Source organism: Natrix helvetica (assembly GCF_964273705.1).
Source record: "Natrix helvetica genome assembly, chromosome: 6".
NCBI lineage: Eukaryota > Metazoa > Chordata > Lepidosauria > Squamata > Natricidae > Natrix > Natrix helvetica.
This window is the reverse complement of record NC_138553.1, coordinates 72,531,172-72,552,617: the sequence shown is the minus strand read 5'-3', so window position 1 is coordinate 72,552,617 and position 21,446 is coordinate 72,531,172. Positions and strand designations below refer to the sequence as shown.

The window sequence follows — 21,446 nt, the reverse complement described above, 5'->3', positions numbered from 1 at the left end:
CATAATCATAAATGCATGATTATGTTCTCAACAGCAATGGCTATTTCCTGCCCGCTATGACAGAATGTTACCAAGTCGAAACTCTAAAATCCATCTGTGAGTGAAGATTGGAAAATATGGTGATTATATTGACATGAGGTGTATCACTTTCACACACAAAGCTTCCTTAATTCCAGCACTTTAAACGGCTTTTGTAACATCAGAAGTCCTGTCAAACCACCTGAAAACTAATTAAAAAAACAACAACAAAAAAAGAGCAAGCAAGAATACTGAGTCTCTGGACTAGATTTCAAAAGACAGTCCAAGACTTTGATCTCTGAAAATATTTCTGCAGGCAAAAAAACAAAAACCGAGATGCAAGGTTGGGGGTGGGAGGGGGCAGAAGATATTGGGATGATGGCATGGCCCCTGGGGCTCTTGGGAATAGGTCAACTGATGGTGCCCTCCGAAGACCATCGTAGACAAATAGAAGCAGTGAGACAGCTCAGAATTCAGCAGCTGAGACTAAAGGAGAAATATGGTTTTTTTAATAGCAGCATTCCATAATGTCTCTCTTTGTGTGAACACATATGTTTGTGCACACAGATACACAGATACAGACCAGGGGTGGGTTTCAAATTTTTTACTACTCGTTCTGTGGGTGTGGCTTATTTTGTGGGCGTGGCTTGGCAAATTTATGTTTCAGATTGGAGATGGGAAATAAAATATGCTGTAAAACTTTTATTTAAAAAAGGCCAAATAAAACAGCAACCCGAGCCGTGCCGAGCTGAACGCAGGAGAGCTGGAAGGTCCTAAGAGTGCCTGGTTTTGTTTGCTGCCTGTGAGCTCGGTGGGGGGGGGGAGCAGCAGCTGAGAGAGCAAGCCAGCAATCTGCCGGCTGCCAAGCACCATGCTCTTGAGTAAACTTGCTCACAAGTAAACTGCAGATTAGAGGCAGATCCTGGCATGCTCACTTGACTGTTCGTCTCCCCTCCACAGAGCTCGCAAGCAGCAAACGAAACTTCCGCCTCCTGCCTCCGTGCGTCGAGGAGGCTCGATCCCACTTAGGAGGCGATGGTTGTGAAGCCTCAGGGCTCCCTGAGCAGCCCATGCTGTTTACCTGTGTGTAGGCACTAGGGGGCAGTTGTGTAGATGCAGGTGGCGAAGACGAGGCAGGGCGAGTGTCGAAGCAAGCCAGTTCAGGGGCGTGGCCAGCCAGCCATCACTACCGGTTCACGACCCATGCCCAATGGCCACTACTGGTTCTCCCAAACTGGTCCAAACTGGGAGCAACCCACCTCTGATACAGACTCTCACTTAATAATATCTTGGCAGAATGAGTAATGAGGAAACTATTTTGACACAGAAAACAGTAATTAAATACTGTTAGGGGACATATATACATATATATATAAAACTAAATATTAATTTTTCAGTTACTGTAACACTTTGGCTTCCAAATAAAAATGTTTTATTTTACTCATTAGAAATATTACTCCTTTATTTAAAACCTGCCACTTTTTCGGAGGTTAAGGCAGTACACCTTGTTCTTTTCTAGTGTATTCTCACAACAATTCTAAGATTATAGAGAGCACCTCGCTCAAGACTCTAATTGTCTTCTACAGCAGTGTTTAACAATCATCTTCCCTAGCTCAGGGGTTGCCACAAAGAAGAGGGAGTCAAACTATTCTCCAAAGCACCTGAGGGCAGGACAAGAAGCAATGGGTGGAAACTCATCAAGGAGAGAAGCAACCTAGAACTGAGGAGAAATTTCCTGACAGTTAGAACAATTAATCAATGGAACTACTTGCCTCCAGAAGTTCTGAATGCTCCAACACTGGAGGTTTTTAAGAAGATGTTGGATAACCATTTGTCTGAAGTGGTGTAGGGTTTCCTGCCTAGGCAGGGGGTTGGACTAGAAAACCTCCAAGGTCCCTTCCAACTCTGTTATTCTATATTCCTAATCTGCTTTCTTCAGTATGATGGCTTCAGCTCCTATTATCTATCAGCCAATATGGCTATGAGATCATGGGAGTTGACTGAATTTATATGGAAAGTGCTTCCTCAGGGAAGACAGGTAAATATATTGTATGTCACATGTTATTTTTATGCAATCGAATTCATCAATAACCTTTTTTTTTCTTCCTTCTAAATGTTGACAGGTCTTCCCATAATGAAAACAACTGCAACAATACTAAAAATGCTTTGCTTGCAATGAGTAATTGAAATATACAAGTTCCACCATGTTTTGACTTCTCTTTCCTCAACCCATTTGCTATTCTCACCAAAGAATATGGTATAAAATGCAAGTAGTCCTTGACTTACAACAGTTCATTTAGTGACTGTTCAAAGTTACAACAGCCCTGGAAAAAGTGACTTGTGACCGTTTTCCAGACCTATGACAGCATCCCCATGGTCATCTGATCAACATTTGGACTCTTGGCCACTGACTCACATTTATGACAGTTGCAGTGTCCCAGTGCCATGCGTTCCCCGTTTGCAACCTTCTGACAATGTCAAGAGGGACACTGAACAACCATGTTGTTACCTTAACAACTGCAATGGTTCACTTAACTGTGGAAAGAAAGATTGTAAACTGGGGCAAAGCTCACTTAATAACTGCCTTGCTTAGCAATGGAAATGTTGGGCTCAATTGTGGCCGTAAGTTGAGGACTACCGGTGAAAGGGGAGAGAAGAGAAATAGTGGGTGAACTTTCCAGATTTTTCAAGGATCAGGCACACACTTCAGTTCAGAAGTTCAGCATCTAAAAACGGTAGGTTTGCTTCAGAAGCCTTCAAATACCATTATCAAGCAAAATTTAACCTGATAAAGAAGGATTAAACACATGACTGGGAGAATATATGCATATTAACTCTAATTAATTTAAATCAAATCTCCCCCTCAATGAGTTGGTGGCAGTCCTGGCTGGGTGTGTGCGTGTGAGAGATGCCTTTGCACAGATTCATCTGGGATGCCAATTGTGCCATTTCTTGTACCAGGACTTCTTGGTTATGGTTATTCATGCCTTAGTCCAGTGTTGGCAAACTTTTTCAGCACCAAGTGCTGAAACGGGAGCTCGCGCATACATTGCAGAATCTGGAAGAGCAGCCACACGGTGTGCATAATGCGCCAGGCAGCTGCTCTTCCAGTTTCCGGCAAGTGCATGCACACTGGCCACCTGGTCTTCCAGTTTCTGGCGCACATGTGTGCATGGAGATCACCTGGCTGGTGCGCATGCGCGTGAGGAAACTGGAAGAGCAGCACTCCCGGTGCGCATAAGCACGCCGAGAAGATGATCTTCCAGTTTCTGGCATGCACACTCTCCAGGTGTTCTTTGCATGTGCATGCATGCCAGAAACCCAAAGACCAGCTGGCCAGTGTGCCAGAACCCGGAAGAGCAACGGGCGATGGCTTGCATGCCCGGAGAGATGGCTCTGCATGCCACTTCTGGCACGTGTGCCATAGGTTCGCCACCACGGCTTTAGCCACTGCCTATCGGATTATTGCTATGCGCTTAACATAGGGCTGCCCTTGAAGACCAGTTGTAGCAACTACAACTGGTCCAGAATGTAGCAGAATGCACAATCTGAGAACTTTCACAAATGAAGGAGAATGTAGATGTTGTAGGATAATGTTGCAGGTCCAATCTCTAGCAACTGCTAGAGAGAAGTTCCCAGAAGATCATCTCCAGCCCGAGTCTGAAAGCTCCAAAGACAAAAACTCTGGTCCCGGTGACCGACCCAGATTGGATCTTGCAACTGGTAGCTTTGCCCATGTTACAACTCTCTTGTGCAAACTTCCAGTTTCCTTCCAAGTACAATTCAACATGTCAATTATTATCTTTAAAGACCTACGTGGCAGAGGATCAGATTATTTGTGGGACCACCTCTTCCCTGAGAGTATCTTCCCATCCTATCACTTTGGATAGGGTAAGCACACTCCATGTCCCTTCCCCAAAACTTTGCCATTTAGGGAGAACTCGGAAGTGTGCCTTGCCTGTGACTGCCACAATTTATGGAATACCTTCCGCCCTCCCCAGTGATCCAACAGTTCCCGCCCCTTTGCCTTGCAGAAGACCATCAAGATCTGGCTTTTTACCCAGGCACTGGGGTACAAAGAGGATGTTTTAGGTTGATTGTTGGGACATTGCAAGGGGACGACTGAGGCATTAGGTTTTGATTGTGTACTACAGATTTATGATTTTATGTGTTTTATCGTTCAGGTTTTATTGTTGCTGTGAGCCAACAGAGTTGTGTTTTAAGATGGGTGCCATACAAATCTTTTAAATAAAGAAATTGTTAATGGAATTAAATAAAGTGTCACAGCTCTGAGTGTACTTTTTATATCACATTGCCCCAGCACATGTTTCAAAGACCATCTTTGACTGAGAAAAATGTTTTAATGGGTAGTTTTACAATTCTAATTTGAACTCAGAAAAATCTAAGTGAAGGGTCACAATTTCAAATGCTTCATGGGTATAATCCAGCAAAGCACATAGAGTCTTTTCATGGAACACATTAAGCCAAAACTAAAGAAATTTAGGCCTTACTTTCTACTTAAAAGGGACAGAAAAAAAACATCCTTCTAGAAATTTTCCTTTGTTTCCTCTTAGCACATAGATAGATGGTGCCTAATGGCCTGAAAAAATGTTGTTCCAGATCTGTTTTAAACCCACAAATATTATGTGTCCTTATCACTCACCTCCTTGTATCATAGGAAGTGCTGTTGTTCCTGATAATTATAATTAGGGGGTATTTCCATTTCAGAAATAGTCTTGTAAAAGCTCTGTGTACCTTACTTCTTGTAACAGAAGAATCCTGAAGACTGAGAAACTTTCATCATGTATAAATTACATCCAACAATGAAAAGCTTCAGGCCATTAGCAAAAATAGAAACAAGTGAGAGGCTTTTTATTGGGACACAACTGTGTTCTGGAGAAACTCAAAATGTTCAGGGATAAAAAAATATATATTTCCTTTGTAATCGTAGCAAAGACCTGGAAATTTTTATTTCTCTTTTTAAAATATTTTTACTTTCCGATTATTTGTCAAGTACATTTCTTAAAAGGATAAAGTGAAATTTTAGATCTTCCAAAAAAAAATGCTGCATTCTTTGGTGTATTATCATTTCAACACGGATAAGTCAATCTTTTAAGTCAATAGCAACATAAAAAAAGAAGAATAGGAAGGCTCTGGTATGTGATATCACTACATATTTCTTACATTCTCAATGTTTGGCCTCTGTGCATCATATTTAAATGTTACAGGAATATACTAGGTTTGGCCAAATCTCAGTTTATGTGGATGTTCGGGTACAGGTAGTCCTTGATGTACGTCCACAACTGAGCCCAAAATTTCTGTTGCTAAGTGAAACATTATCCTGCTCTACGGAGTAGAGAGTTGATCTCTGACAGAAAACCACTTGAAGAAACTAGAAGCATTTGAAATGTGGATTTACAGACGGCGGTTACATATAAGCTGGGTTGACAAAATCGCAAATGAGAAGGAAGCCACTTGGGAAAGCCAAGGGAAATCATCAAAGCCATTAAAAAGCGAAAGTTGGAGTATTTGGGGCATGTGATGCAACACCCAGAAAAATACGGCATATTTCACTTAATCCTCCAGGGAAAGATTGAAGGCAAACGAGGTCCAGGCAGAAGAAGGACATCATGGCTTCAAAACCTAAGGGACTGGTTTGGACAACCTTAGCAGCACTTTTTCATGAGACTGTTGACAAAAATAGGATTGGCAACATGATCGCCAACGTGTAATGAAGAAGAAGAAGGAGGAGAAGAAGAAGAAGGAGAAGGAGAAGAAGTAGAAGAAGTAGAAGTAGAAGTAGAAGAAGAAGGAGAAGGAGAAGGAGAAGGAGGAGAAGGAGTAGTAGTAGTAGAAGTAGTAGAAGAAGAAGGAGGAGGAGGAGGAGGAGGAGGAGGAGGAGGAGGAGGAGGAGGAGGAGAAGGAGAAGGAGAAGGAGAAGGAGAAGGAGAAGGAGGAGAAGGAGAAGGAGAAGGAGGAGAAGGAGAAGGAGAAGATGATTATTATTAAGATTTGGCAAGTGAGTTTTGCAACTTTAAGACTTTTCTTGCCATAGTTGTTAAGTGAATCACAGCAGTTAAGTTAATAATACGTTTGTTAAGTGAATCTGGCTTTCCCACTGACTTTGCTTGTCAGAAAGTTGCAAAAGAGGATCACATGACCGCAGGACATTGCAACCGTCATTAATACGAGTCTGTTGCCAAGCTTCTGAAGTTTGATGACATGATTATGAGGGTGTTGCAATGGTTGTGTGAAAAATGGTCATGTCACTTCTTTCAGTGCCGTTGTAACTTCAGTCACTTTAATGAACTGTTGTCAATTGAGGAGTACCTCCACTGGTATTTTATTTATCCACATGGGTAATCTATTATATTCTTTAGGCACAGCTCTAATATAGAATTTCTAAAAATTAATTCTCACAGTGTCATGGCAACAGGAGGAGTAAATGGAAAAGATCAGCAGGTAAAAACCTTCCTTTATTTCTGTCTCAAAATCCAAAATCAACACCACCACATTTTTTGAAAGGGTTCTATTATTCCTTACCATCAACCCTTTCTTTTGCACAAAATTCTTTCAGTCTATATGCTGTTCCTGCAAAGTTGACCACTATCACAGCAAATTTCATCACATTCTATCCCAAAGCTCACTATTTAAAACTCCAGATTTTAAAGGACTGCAGCTCAAACTCAATGTACCAGTTCATACAAAAAAATGTGCTGTATGTTACCTGCTTATTAAGGCATAATGTTTCTGAAACAAATGACAGCACTCTGTGTTTCTCTCTTATTAGACTATGGAATTCTGTTTTTCAGATTCTCAATCCTGATTTAAGCATTGAATCACAGCGAACTATTTCTGGAGCCATGCCCATCAGATTGGTCTGTTTCCAAAGATTATGCTTCCTTGGTGAATCACTCACCCCGCATCCACAATCATGTACGTTTGCATGGTTCATAGCCAGACTTTTCTATCTGCAGGGATCATCTGAAAAGCAATCTCCAAGGCCACAGCCTTTTCATTACACAATGTGCCCTATTACTATTTTGGCACTATCCTTCAATTAGCGTGTTATCTTTTCCAGCTTCAAATAACCCATATTTAGAAATAAGCTCTCAATCTCTCCATGAAGATAAAGCAGCTACAAAAGCAGATGTTGTATAATATAGGAATCCCCAAGACGAACAACAAGACAAAAATGACAATTCTGGCTTGGTAGAGCTACATATCTACAGGTCCCTCAACTGACAGCATTTAAGGGAAGGTGGACTGTGTGTGCTGCTTCCTTGACTGTTGTAGGTAACATGCCTAAATCAGCCTTGTACCCCAAAAATAATGTAAGTGGGATCTAGCAAATAATGTACCTCCTCCTACAACATTAATACCAACAAGGGGTAAGACCACACTCAATAGCAGGAAAGGTCAATCTATTTTTGGTTCATATAAACTATTTAGTAGGAAAGGACAGGTAGTCCTCAATTTGGAAATACAATAGGGCCTGGAGTCCTGGGTTGTTGAATGATGGGGTTGTTGAGTGAGATGCCCACGTGATTCACTTCATTCAATGAATGCAATCTTGGCTCTCCAGGTTGCAGTCGTTAAATGACTGCACGGATTGTTATATAGATGGGAATGAAAAAGCTTCCTCCCAAAGGAGGGCAGGTAGCTCCCCTGTGTGTTCAGAAGCGAACTTCTGTGCCGAGATGGAGAGATAAGGTAGGGATTTGCCCATGGAAGGAACTGGAACTTCTGTGCTGGACTGGACAATCTCCGCCTTATCTCTTCAGCCTACTTCACTTCCACACACAGAAGGGAGTAGAACTCCTGTGCTGGACTGGAAAGATGAACTGGGGATCCCAAAGATTTAGCTTTGTTTCTGCAACCCAGCAAAGGTTTTCCACTCCCACCCTGCCTCATGCATGGAGGAGAGTGGAAATCCTTTGGCAGGCGTCAATACTTGCAGCCTTTCTTGCTGGCTTCCCCACTGACTTTCTGGGGAAGCTGGCAGAGAAGCTTGCAAATGGCAATCAGATACCAATAGCACTTAGACTTATATATCGCTTCACAGTGCTTTACAGCCTTGTCTAAGCAGGTTACAGAGTCAGCATATTGCCCCCAACAATCTGGGTCCTAATTTTACTGACCTCGGAAGAATGGAAGGCTGAGTCAACCTTGAGCCAGTGACTCGAACTGCTGGCAGTCAGCAGAATTAGCCTGCCATATTGCATTCTAACTACTATACTACCATGGTTCTTGATGGTGATCACAAAGTGCTTGGCAACCAGTCCTAAGAATGAAGAGGTTACCAAGCACCCAGATCATGATCACGTAATCATGAGGGATGAGGGTGGTATTGTAGAGTTTGTTGCAGCAATCAAATCCAGAAAGGACACACAGGTAACTGAGGCAGCAGGATTCATTAACCTCTCTTTATATACATAATAACACATAAGTAATATACAATACCAATGGTTGGTTCTTCCAACGTGGTAGAGAGTACAAGGCAGAGGAGAGAACAGTTTCCAGTTTCAGTTCCAGCAGCAGACTAGTTTTTTGCTTAGCACAGACTCAGAGCTTTAGTGCAGAACTAAGCCACACCCAGGCTCCATGCTGTCTCCTGCAAATACTGTTTCAGTTTCCAAACAGTCCCCATTGGCTGACCTGTTACCATGTCTCTTTCAGTCTATGAATATTCATACTCTGACAGGTATGTTTTTTGATGGCCTACGGTTTAGTAATTGGATGGAATAACTAATTGGGTGGTGGGGGAGGGGTTTAACACAAGGAGCCTGGGTGGGGCTAGGGGAAAGGTTCATAAGGTGGTGGGGAGCACGGAGCTTTAGCTCCAACAATTTTTTTCCCCATTGTAATCACAGTGGGTGGTCAGTGAGTACCGGTTACATAAACAAGGATTAGATCCAACATTGGTCTCCTGTTTTTATTTCCTGGAACCTGACAGCACCAAGGAATAACTTACCAGTGTAGTCTTCGTAACATTCACAGGTATAGCCTCCCTCTCGACTTCGACAAAGGCCATTGTTTCCACATGGGTTAGAATAGCAGAGGTCAATCTCCGTCTCACAATAGTCACCAGTAAACCCAGGGGGGCAGCGACACCTCAGACCATTGATAGGGTGTATGGGTCGGAAAAGTACAGTATTGGAACTAATAAAGGGTGCCGAGCTGTCAAACTTCAGGACGGAGACACATTTCATGTAGTTTTCGCAGGGTTCCCGGAGGCAAATGTTATCATCGAAAGGCAATACTCGTTGAGTAGATATCAGCGTGAGCAGCGTCCGGTTGAGGTATATCTGCTCCTGAAGGTCTTCAGAAGGGAAGAATTTGTTTCGAATGCCACCGGGAAGCAGGGCAGAAAACGTCACATTCAGGATATTGGAGCTAACATCTGTGTCATTTTGAATGTTGAAGACAAAAATGCCCTCCTTGGTTGTTGACAGTACAGTAGCCACGCCTTCCACGAAGAGAGCCAGCAGAGGGGAGAGGAACTTCTCTTGGGACATGTTTTCCAGCCGCACCGTGATGCTGTTTGTAAGCATGTCATCAGTGATGATGGTAACCCTTAAGGTGCAATAAGCTGTAACGCTGTGAATACCATCTACGGGGTAAAAGAGAGAAGAATTAAAGACGATCCCCAAAACCAACTTCATGCATTTTCCCCTAAACATCCTCTTATAACACATGATTGTTAAATCAGGCAATGTGCAGTCAGGTAATGTAAACAGAGTGCTTTAAAAAAAGTCATTTAGGCTGCTCTATAGTGAAATGAGCACACAAATTTCATCCATATGCTGCAGAATAGAATAGAATAGAATAACAAAGTTGGAAGGGACCTTGGAGGTCTTCTAGTCTAACCCCTGCTTAGGCAGGAAACTCTACACCAGGGGTCAGCAAACTTAAACACTCAAAAGACCCACAAAGGTCCTAACTGGAAGCCTCCTGTTCAATTCTGGAGCCGACCGGAAGTCCGGTTCCCCCACCATAGAGTCTCCTCCTGGCATGGCATCCTTTTTCCTCTACCTGTCCTAACCGATGGCCCTACCAGTTGTGGAGCCGATTGGTGACAGGGAGCTGCAGCAGAGGGATGAAAGAGCCACATGTGGCTACAGAGCCGTGGGTTGCTGACTCCTGCCCTATACCGTTTCAGACAAATGGTTATCCAATCTCTTCTTAAAAGCTTCCAGTGTTGGAGCATTCACAACTTCTGGAGGCAAGTTGTTCCACTGATTAATTGTTCTAACTGTCAGGGAATTTCTCCTAGATTGTTTCTTTCTCCTTGATTAGTTTCCACCCATTGCTTCTTGTCCTTGATAAAAAATTTATCTACATTATTTATTTCATAGGCAAATATTTCAAATGCAAAAGAGGAAAAAACTATAAACACCAATCTCATAACTTTCACACACATACATTTCATTGAATGTGTCAGTTTGTTCAATACTATGTAAAAATGAGAAATCAAATAAGCTGCTGCAGATAGTCCGGATTTATAAGTAAAGTCGTTGAAATAGAGAAAGACAGAACATTCTTCAAACCATTGTATAACTGACAAAAAAGAAGATCCCTCTAACCTTGAAGCATCCTCTTCTTTTTTTTGCTATCATGAATGCATGAAATGTTCTTTCCCATTAATCTGTTTATTCCCAAAACATTTTTTAAACAAAAACATAGTCATTTATAAAAACCCAAAGAATTTTCTAAAGTGATCTATGAAATCATCTCTCTCTCTCTCTCTCTCTCTCTCACACACACACACACACACACACACACACAGTCTGAAGACATCTCCATGGTCATGTGGCCGACATGACTAAACGCCGAAGGAACACTGCTACCTTCCCACCAAAGTGGTCCCTATTGTATTTGAATTTTTACATGCTTTAGAACTGCTAGGTTGGCAGAAGCTGGGACAAGTAATGGGAGCTCACTTCGTTACGTGGCGCTAGGGATTCGAACTGCCAAACTGCCAACCTTTCTGATCGACAAGCTCAGCGTCTTAGCCAATGAGCCACCGCGTCCCTGTCTACCTATACTACCAGCCCACTATTTTACCACCTGTTCCTTGCTTCCGTGTCAATTCTTCCTCCAAGAACATCCAGAAGTTGAGTTTGTATGTAATAGGAAAGGGGCAGCAACACTGAATCAGCAATTTGGGCCTCAGGATTTCTCAAAGTGGATGAAGGAACATTGGGGAACTCGGTAAAATGGGATCCAAGAGGAAGCAACAAGAAGTTCTCTTCAGTAAGATTGACTGAGGCGAATGGAATGGGAGTGCAAATTCCAGCAATTGAATTGTTATTAATTTTAGAATTAATATATATCCCCATGTACGTTATATGCATATGAGACAATTCTTTCTAAGTGCCTTCATATAACAGGCCTCTTGGAGAGACTTTCTGCTAGATGTTTACAAAGTTTTCCAAGTTTCTGAATTTCTAAACACTTAAAGATAACCATTCAATCCTACTTATTTTTAAAGTATGGACGCAATGATACAACTCTGGAAGAGATATTTATGAAAAAATGGTACTGGTATTTGGAAGCTGGAGCTGATGGGAGGATAAAAACTATTTCAGGTGATCTCAGGTGGATTACAAATTAATTGAACGATGTAGATGCTACACTGGTTTGCCTATCCTGATATTGTCCTGATCCAGGATTCCCAAAAGCACAAAACTGACTCCTTGTCCCGATAAAACCCCTTTTATTGAACTTAAAGTGAATTCCTCTCCAGCAAAGTCCCAGCCAACAGTCTTTCAAGAGATTTCACAACTACAAACCTTTATCAGGTTTGGAGAGCTGCCAGGCTGATATCTTCCAAACGCCACTCTGTAGCAGATAATACTTGGCAAGAAGTCAGGAACAGAACTTCACTCTAATGAATTGAACCAATTGTCTCCTGCAAACTCCCCTCTACTTTTGCTCCTCTTTATTCCCTATGGGAGGAGCCATTCACCATCCACCATCCACCTGTGGCTTTACTCCCAAGTCAACCCTTGCTCCTTAGCTGTTTCCTTCTCCTGGCAGCTCTGCGCATGTGCACACTGGGAACAGGCTCCAGCTGTTCTTCTGCCCCACCGATGTCTGACTCCGAAGGCAGCTGATAACTGTCAGACAGCCTCATCTCTGCCTCCAACACACAGCCCTCATTAGAGTCTTCCCCAGACTCCAGAATTGACCCATGTTCCTCCCCAACCTCCTCATGGTTCGAATCTGCTGCCAGCTCCGCTGGCTGCTGGCGGGCCTCAACACAAAGGTACGGTTATTGCCATTATAAACAAGTCCATCCACCTTGCTACTCTTTGTCAGGACTTCAGTGTCTTCACTATTAATTGTAAGTTGGTTGCTGTGTCTGGTGTCGCTTAATTTTCTTTAAATTCTCGGACAGCCCTGGCCCCATCTCTGCCTCCGATGTAGAGCATTTGTCAGGGTCTTCCCCAGACTCCAGGACTGACCTCACTGTCCGGATCTGCTGCCCACTGACAGGCCATAACAGATATGTACCTTTTAGACATTATTTCTAAACAATATAAATTAGAGTGCACTAATCCATGTCCTCTCTTTTAGTGGCAAGAGTCTCTTCTTTTTGAAAGAGGCATATGGAAAACGAGGAAGCTCTCCATTCCAAGGGGGGGAAGGGGGTGTAAAAATTTTTGAACTTAAAACTTGATGTTTTGAATGTTCTATTTCTAAAATTGTGAAGTTTTGTTCTGAATTCAGTTCTATTTTTCCCTGTTCTCTGAAAGATTTGTTTTTTTAAAAAAAAAAACCCAACGGAGTTAATAAGTAGATCAGGCAACATTTCTATTCTGGTAACATCATCTAGAGCAGTGGGTCTCAACCTTCCTAATGCCATGACCCTTTAATACAGTTTCTCATGTTGTGGTGACCCACAACCATAAAATTATTTTATGTTTTCCGTATTTTTTCAAAAATATATGTTTTCCAATGATCTTAGGAGACCCCTGTGAAAGGGTCGTTTGACCCCAAAGGGGTCCCGACCCACAGGTTGAGAACCACTGATCTAGAGCTTTAGATAAGAGCAGCCCCATACAGCACAGGATAAGAAGATTATAATGCAAGTTATGATGGTATCCCTTTCAACATCAATGAGCAGAAGGCTTAATTTCAAGAAAGTAGAACTACAAGAAAGACTCCAGATGTTGCAGAGAAGTGCTAAGCAATAGCGTAATTATTACTAATTAATGGGGATTCTAAACAGGAGCAAGAGGCACTGATTGCTTCATAAATCCCTCCAAATCGACACTAACCAGGTTTGCACAAAATGTGACTTCACCTTTTTTCTCTTACAAGTTTTTTTTTTCCCCAGGAGTTTCTTTCCTATTGATTCTTGAAGGCATCATCCTTGTCATATGAGAAACTACGGAACTAACGAATCTTTACTATTTTTCATCATGCCAGCTAGAGCAACTCTTATGGCAGGGAAGTTGAAAGAATTAAATTCTAGAAATGGAAACTTTCCCCTCAAAATGTCGATGAAGATTCTCAGTCATCCAGGTCATAGTTGTCCCAAAGGTGTTTTTTCAAAAGGCAACTGGACTTTCTGATTCTGAGCTGAAGAAGCTTCTTAGATAAGAAACAAAACATCTTCAAAGAAAAACAAGGAAGTCCAGTTGCCTCTTGAAAAAGCACCTTTGGGTTTCCCCTTAAAAATTGAGACGTAAGGAATGTCGTCATTTCTTGTCAAACATATAAATGGACACCAATATACAAATAAGAAAGTGAAAATAGTAAATAAATCAGAAGTCCATGTTTAAAAATAAGGATTACTTAAATTTTCCATTGTTTTATCTCTGCATTACTAATCCAAGAAGTTTCTGAAAATTTCATACTTATTTATTTTAACAACCAATGTTTCAATGGACATACTTTATTTTTAAATTGTTTAGTGATTTCATTTTTGAGTCCTCTCTTGGTATTCTTAATTGCTTTACATTTCATAGTGGAAAGTGAAATACAAGTTAATCTAATACATTAAATAAATAAGCAATCTTGCTTTTAGTTATAGCTATTGCTTTTCTGATTACATTTCCAGCATGCAAAAGCAGAAGAGAATAATACAAATTTGGGAAATTTGTAAAATAATTGATCTACTGCTATGGGAAAATACATAACACCTTAGAAACAATACATGCAAATTATGTACAGATCTGAGTCATAGAATGCATATAATTGCTAAATGGTGGGATGAAACTCACCACTGGAAGGTACTGCTGGAAGGACATAAAGTGAAGCAGACATAATAACAGAGAAAGTGGGGGTGAATTACAGGCTTAAAAAATCACTACACCTTTACAAAAATGCATAAAACCAAGGATGAAAGCCTCCTTGAATGCACAGGGACAAGAGGAAGAAAGAATGGCATTGACATAGGGATATACTACAGGACACCCAAACTAAGCAGAAGAAATAAATGAAACCAGCATGGTTGCATACAGAACTCTGATAAACTGAAAGACAAAAGGGATAAGTATAAAAAATGGAAAGAGGGACATATAAGTAAAGCAGAATATTGCATATATCCCAAATATGCAAAAATGAAATCAGGAAAGTTAAGGCTAAGACCTGCAACAAAAGTCAAAAATAATAAACAAAAAAAAAATTCTTGTAAAAAAACAAGAAAAAAGTCAACAAAACAATTGGTCTGCTAATGGCAAGGAAGCGATAGGTAGCAGGGAGAAAGCAGAGCTGTTTAATTCATTCTTTTTATCTGTTTTCACCCAAAAGGAAATAATAGCACAACTTGGTACCAAAAACATAACCGTAAAAGACAGAATAGGAAAACAAATTAATATAGGCAAGAAAACGAACCCTGACAAGTTCAAATCACCGGGATTAGATGGATTACATCCCAGACTGAGAAGGAGCTGACAGACGTGATCTTAGAACCATTGTGTCATATTTTTCAAAGATCCTGGAACACAGACAACTACCAGAAGACTGAAAAAGAGCTGATGTGGTTCCCATCTTCAAACAAAGAAAAAAAATGGATCGAGGAAACTACAAACCAGTCAGTCTGACATCAATACCTGGGATGATCCTAGAAAAGATAATCAAGCAACAGATCTGTAAACACCTAGAAGCAAGCAAAGTTATAACCAGAAGCCAACACAGGCTTGTCAAAAACAGATCCAATATTTTTTTCATTCTTTGACAAAGTGACTTAATTAGTGGAGCAGCAAAATGTTGTGTGTTAGGGATGTAACCCTAGGCTTGGCTTGGCAATATATATAAGCTATGATTACTTTACTGTTACTTTAAATGCTTAAGAGATGTAATTGGTTTGTTACCTCAAGCAGCCATAAGAGGGAGAGCCATAAGAGCCATAAGAGGGAGCCAGAATGGCTGTTAGATCTCTGTTTTGTTAGAAGCTGGTTGGTGTATATTGAGGTATTGTGGTTTGCTACTGTTTAGCTATACTTTGTGTGTTAGACTGACTATTTTGATAACTGAATTACTGAACCGTGTATGACTTGGACTGTTAACCGGACTCTGAATACTTCTATATTTCTACATAGTAAACTACTATATTTTTATACTATTCAGTGTCTCTGTATGCTGGTTTGTGCATGTTATTCCATATCACTCTCATTATGCTTCTCTGCATACTCGCTCTTCTAACGGGGAGCTTAATTACTTAACATTGTGGACATAGTATGCTTGGATTTTAGTAGGGCATTTGACAAGGTAGACCATATTTAGATGAGAGACTAAAAGGGAACTTGTCAATTTTGCAGATGACACCAAGCTGTCAGGAATAGCCAACATCCCAGAGGATAGGCTCAAGATCCAGAAGAGTCTCAACAGACTCCGATATTTGAGGGGCTGCCACAAAGAAGAGGGGGGCCATCCACCAAAGCACCAGAAGACAGGACAAGAAGCAATGGATGGAAACTATTTAAAGAAAAAACCAACCTAGAACTAGACAAAATTTCCTGATAGTGAGAACAATTAATCAGTGGAACAACTTGTCTTCAGAAGTTGTAGATGCTCCATCACTGAAGAGATGGGTTAGTTATTTGTCCAGAATCTTATAGTATCTCCTGCTTGTTCTGACATTGGACTAGAGGAATTCTAAGGTCCCTTCCAACTCCATTATTCTGTTTTTCTGTTAAGTCTCCTTAAATGCAATTAGAAATTGTGTTATATTTTGCAACTACTTGTTTTTAAAATTGAAAGCTGAGTATCTTCCGAAAAGAAATATTTCGGACTAAGATAGGAACATGGAATATTAAATATTGATTAATCATTAGAGAGAGGCCTATTTTGAAAGGTCCTTATCAAATAGCTTGTCAAATAATCAATAGTGTCTTTCCCATGTTTTAGCACTGAACATTCCGAAATGTGAATACCAACCAGATGCATAGTTTGAATTCTTCAAAGTGCTCCATAGCTGCTAGATAGATTCCTTATTCTCTTTACAATTAGCACTATCTAGATGGCTAAAAAAATAATCAGTATCAAACTTAGACAAATAAAACCCTTTTTCCTGAAGAGCTGATGAATGAAAGCATGTATTCATTCCTCCAAATATTCTCAGTTTGCAATGCTGAAATAATAGCGCTCACCATATTTAGATTAATTAGAAGTTTGAAATACAGGACATTCAACCAAAATAAAGGGTTTCCACAAAAGGCCAAATAAAAAGCTGATTCTGTGATGTGGGTTTGTTTTAATGGAGGGAGAAATACAGGGTAGCATTTGGGTAAGCAAAATTTCAGAGCAGAATTTCTTAAGAAGAGAGGGCAGAAAAATTACAGAAATTGCTGTCTTTCAAGTGCTATATTTTACTGTTACATTAAGTAAAGGAAATATTGATGCTTCATTTAAGAAAGACGTACAATTCGGATTCATGTGAAATACAGAAACCCCCTGACAGTTTGATCTTGCTCAATTTAGCTATTTTTGAGTTTTCAGGGATAGAAAATGTCAGTGGTGGGTTCCGGATCCCGTTCCAACCGGTATGGTTGGAATGGTTGGCGTTGCCCACATGGACGTACACGGCGCACACATGCGTTGTAGCTGCAAACGAAGCTTCTGCAAGCCTCCGTGATGCTCCAGCTGCTTGGCGAAGCGTTGCACAGGCACTGTATGCGCATGCACGTGCGTTGAAGCGCCGAAAGCTTTAACACACGGTAAGAAGCTCAGGCGGGCGGCCCTCTGGAGCACTGTACCGAAACGGTATCCGGTGCTCTGAGCAGGCTCCGGTACGCCCGTACCGGGATGTACCGCCTGTAACCCACCACTGGAAAACGTATATCTGAATGCAAAGTAAATAGAACAGAAATTTAAAAAATACGCAGTACACCTCATAATGAGTGCAGTGGTTATGGCACCAAGCTAGAAACAGGGAGACATGAGTTCTAGTCCTGCCTGAGGCATAAAGGCAGCTGGATGACTTTCAGGGGTGGGTTGCTATGGGTTTGCCCGGGTTCGGGAGAACCCACAGCTAATGTTATGGCTGGTTTGGAAAACCTCCAAATCCGACCCCTGGCTGGCCCTGCCCTTCCACCCCGGAATTTCCACATGGCCCGTTTTGGAAGTGAGGTAAGTGCAGGGCCCGTGTGGAGGCTCAGGGAGGGGGGAAAAGTTCCAGAAGTCCAGAAACAGGACTGTTTCTGGCTTCTGGAGGTCCTGACCCTGGGGTGGACAGTTTTCACCCTCCCACAGGCTCGAGGAAAGCCTCCGGAGCCTGGGAAAGGCGAAAACGCCCCACCCCCACAACCGAGGTGCAGGAGGCTAACTAGGCCACGTCCACCATTGCCATGTTTACCCAGCAGCTGAGCAGAGAACCCGTTGCTGAGGTTTTTGAAGCCCACCCCTGGTGACTTTGAGCCAGTTCTCTCTCAACTTTAGGAAGAAGGCAAGTCTTTTCTGGAAAACATGCCAAGAAAACTGCAGGGACAAGTCCAGGCAGTAGGCAAAAGTCAATCAACACTGAGTAGAAATTGCATCTGCACCCCCCCCCACCGCCCGCTATTGGGGCATATTCAAATCCTAGCTTAATCTTATCTATGAATGCTGACATATATATATCCCTGTGAATATGTTTATCTCATTTCTATACTTGGTTCCATTTATATAAATCACAAGGAAGCTATTTCGTCACCATTCGTAACAGGCGCTGTCTATTCAATAATGTTTTTAAAAAGCAAATTATCTTTCTCCTTAGGGACTATAGCAGAGATCTACAAAGCCTTTATTACAATAGAGACAAGTTTTGAACCATTTGGAGCTGTTAAAGATACCACTCTGTGGAATCATGAATAGTGTTTCTAAATTAAGGAATATGACCTCATTTGAGGGGAAAAAATATTTGGAACAAGAACTCTATTTCCTAAACTGTGTAAAAAAAAAAAGGGGGGGGGGCAGAAGTCAATTTCTTTGCCGTAGACAGGAAATACAAGCTACATTAAAATCATCACTGTTTTTACATCTCTGCTGCATTCTCCCCTCTTTTTTTACTAAAATAAACACACCTTTTCACCAATGGAATTACATTGGACAATGTAATCTATATAGAAGAGTAGATACCGTGTTTCCCCCCAAATAAAACAAGGTCTTATTTTCTTTTGACCCCCGAAATAAACGCTTGGCCTTATTTTCGGGGAGGTCTTATTATTTTTGAGGTGTAGGAGGCAGCGAATGTGGTCACCTCATGGCTGCTGCTGTGTTGAAATATTTTCGGGGGAGGGATTATTTTAGCGCATGCACTCAAAAGTCCAATTGGGCTTATTATCCAGGGGGGTCTTATTTTGGGGAAAACAGGGTAAATATAGAAGTAAAAATCTGCAGGTCTACAAATTCGGAATTGGATTTAAAAGAACAATATCTCTGCCATTCCATTCCTGCTGTTATCTGAAAAAATGATGTTGCTTGAAAAGGAAATACATTTTAAATTCTGGTTTTGATATTTAAATATTTTCACTTTCTTCCAGTATTAAACATATACTTTATTCTTTGTGCATTTAACCATTCTGGTTAGCATTATGTGTGAGAACCAAGTAAATTGTAGCTTGCTCGACAAACCATGCTTAAGCAAATTGGTATGTAAATCTAATTAATACAGCTTACAGCTCTGCTCCTTTGCTTCCATTTCTTCCCTTCTCACCTCATTTTTGCAAACCTCATTTTGCAAAAATTTGTGAAACTTGATTTAACTGCCTGATTGTGAAGAGAAGGACTGTCCATTGTTATTAAAAAAAAAACAATTAAATGGAACAGTATGCCACTGCAAAGATTTTACATTATTTTCATTCACCAATGGTAAGTAGCTATACAGACATATATATATACACACACACAAACACACACACACACACACACACACACACATCTGTATATGCTTAGTATACACTGAGGGGAATATCAGTCCTATAAAACATATCAGGAGGGACGCAGTGGCTCAGTGGTAAGACACTAAGCTTGTCGATCAGAAGATTGGCAGTTCAGCGGTTCGAATCCCTAGCATTGCATAATGGAATGAGCACCCATTCCATTATGTCCCAGCTTCTGCCAACCTAGCAGTTCAAAAGCACGTAAAAAATGCAAGTAGAAAAATGGGGACCACCTTGGTGGGAAGGTAACAGCGCTCTGTGCACCTTCGGCATTTAGTCATGCCGGTCACATGACCATGGAGACGTCTTCGGACAGCGCTGACTCTTTGGCTTAGAAATGGAGATGAGCATCGCCCTCTAGAGTCGGGAATGACTAGCACATATTGTGAGGGGAACCTTTACCTTTACCTAAAACATATCAGACTAACATAGACACCATGCAGACCTAAAGCTATTTTTATTGCAACTGCTATACTGTGGTATCTTAATCTTTCAAGTCTGAATATGCTTCCTTTCTTCCCTCTTTCATCTTCATGAACTGGGAAAGTATGTGTGTGGTATTGATGTAATTTTGCAAGCCACTTTCTTGCCCTCAGGTTCAAATTTTATTTATTTGATTGTTTCCTTGATCCTCCCTGCTGACTTTCAAGGCCACCCTCTTTATTCACTATAAGGAGGCTGGACTGGATGAAGATGTGCATGACTGTAAAACCAGAGGAAGAAACATTGATAATGTACTATGCTGATGGTACCTGTTTGACAACTTAAAAGTGCAAAGGATCTGGAAGCTCTACTAATGAAAGTCCGAATCCCAGTAAACAAAATGGAACTAAGATTAAAGTAAATGAAGTCACACCAGACACAGCAACCAACTTACAATTAACAGTGAAGACACTGAAGTCCTGACAAACAGTAGCAAGATGGATGGACTTGTTTATAATGTCAATAAGTGTACCTTTGTATTGTGACCCTCCAGCAGAGCTGGCAGCAGATTCAGACAGTAAGGAGGTTGGGGAGAAACATGGGCCAGACCTGGAGTCTGGGGAAGGCTCTAATGAGCGCTCTGTGTTGGAGGCAGAGAGGGGGCCAGAGCCGTATGCCAGTTATCAGCTGCCTTCAGATTCAGACATCAGTGAAGCAGATGAACAGCTGGAGCCTGTTCCTAGTGTGCACATGCACAGAGTTGCCAGACAAAGGGAACAGCTAAGGAGCAAGGGCTGACTTGAGAATAAGGCCACCTGTGGATGTTAAATGCCCCCTCCCATAGGGAATAAAAGAGGAGTGAAAGGGGAGTGGAGTTTGCTGGAGACAATTAGTTCGCTTAATTGGTTCGTGACTCTCAGAGGCTCCTTGGCAAGTTTTGAAGATATTGGCCTGGCAGCTCTCGAAGCCAGATAAGGTCTGTGATTGTAAATTCACCCTTGAAAGACTTTGCTGGATGTGAATGAGAGGAATTCACAGTAACTTAATAAAAAGGGTTTTTTGTCAGGCCAAGGGGTCTGCTTCATGATTTGCAGAAGCCTAGGTCAGAACACTTTGGAGGACCTGAAGACCAATCAAAGAATAGATCATCCTGCAGAAAGTCTATGTGTAGCCATTAAAAGTTGACCCCATCGATGGCACACAATCAATAATTAATCTAAGACCTCTTTATATTTGAGAAAATAATTGGGGCATATTGTGCAATGCTCATGCCCTCTAAAAAAATTTCAGTCCTTATTCTTCTGTGAATTTATGCATGTCTGCCTAAATATTCTGTTTATTACTGGAAATATACGTACATGCTAGAAAAACTAGTTCCCACAGAAAGCTGATTTAGAAGATTGTTAGATCACATTTTACTTTACAGTTATCCTATAGTTCTACACTACGCAATAAAATTGGTAATGGTGTGGTGACAAAATAAACTTTATAAAGAAAGTCTCCTACTGCCAATCTTCTTGAAAATACACTTCTGATGAACTCCGAGATTGGCCAAAGCATTCTGGTACAAATGTGTTAGGCAGTCCATCAAGCCACTGGAAGCACATCCTTGTATAAACGTTAAAAATTGTG

The 21,446-nt window shown here is 41.2% G+C and overlaps 1 protein-coding gene across 4 annotated transcripts in view; it reads right to left on the bottom strand.

Annotated features, from left to right (window-relative positions):
* Window positions 1-21,446, bottom strand: part of CELSR1 (cadherin EGF LAG seven-pass G-type receptor 1) — a 191,087-nt gene that overhangs the window by 116,973 nt on the left and 52,668 nt on the right. For all 4 annotated transcript variants that reach the window (XM_081957473.1, XM_081957470.1, XM_081957472.1 and 1 more), the window contains exon 2: window positions 8,993-9,631. In XM_081957473.1, the coding sequence (XP_081813599.1) occupies window positions 8,993-9,631 (639 nt within the window). The remainder of the gene's footprint in view (window positions 1-8,992; window positions 9,632-21,446) is intronic.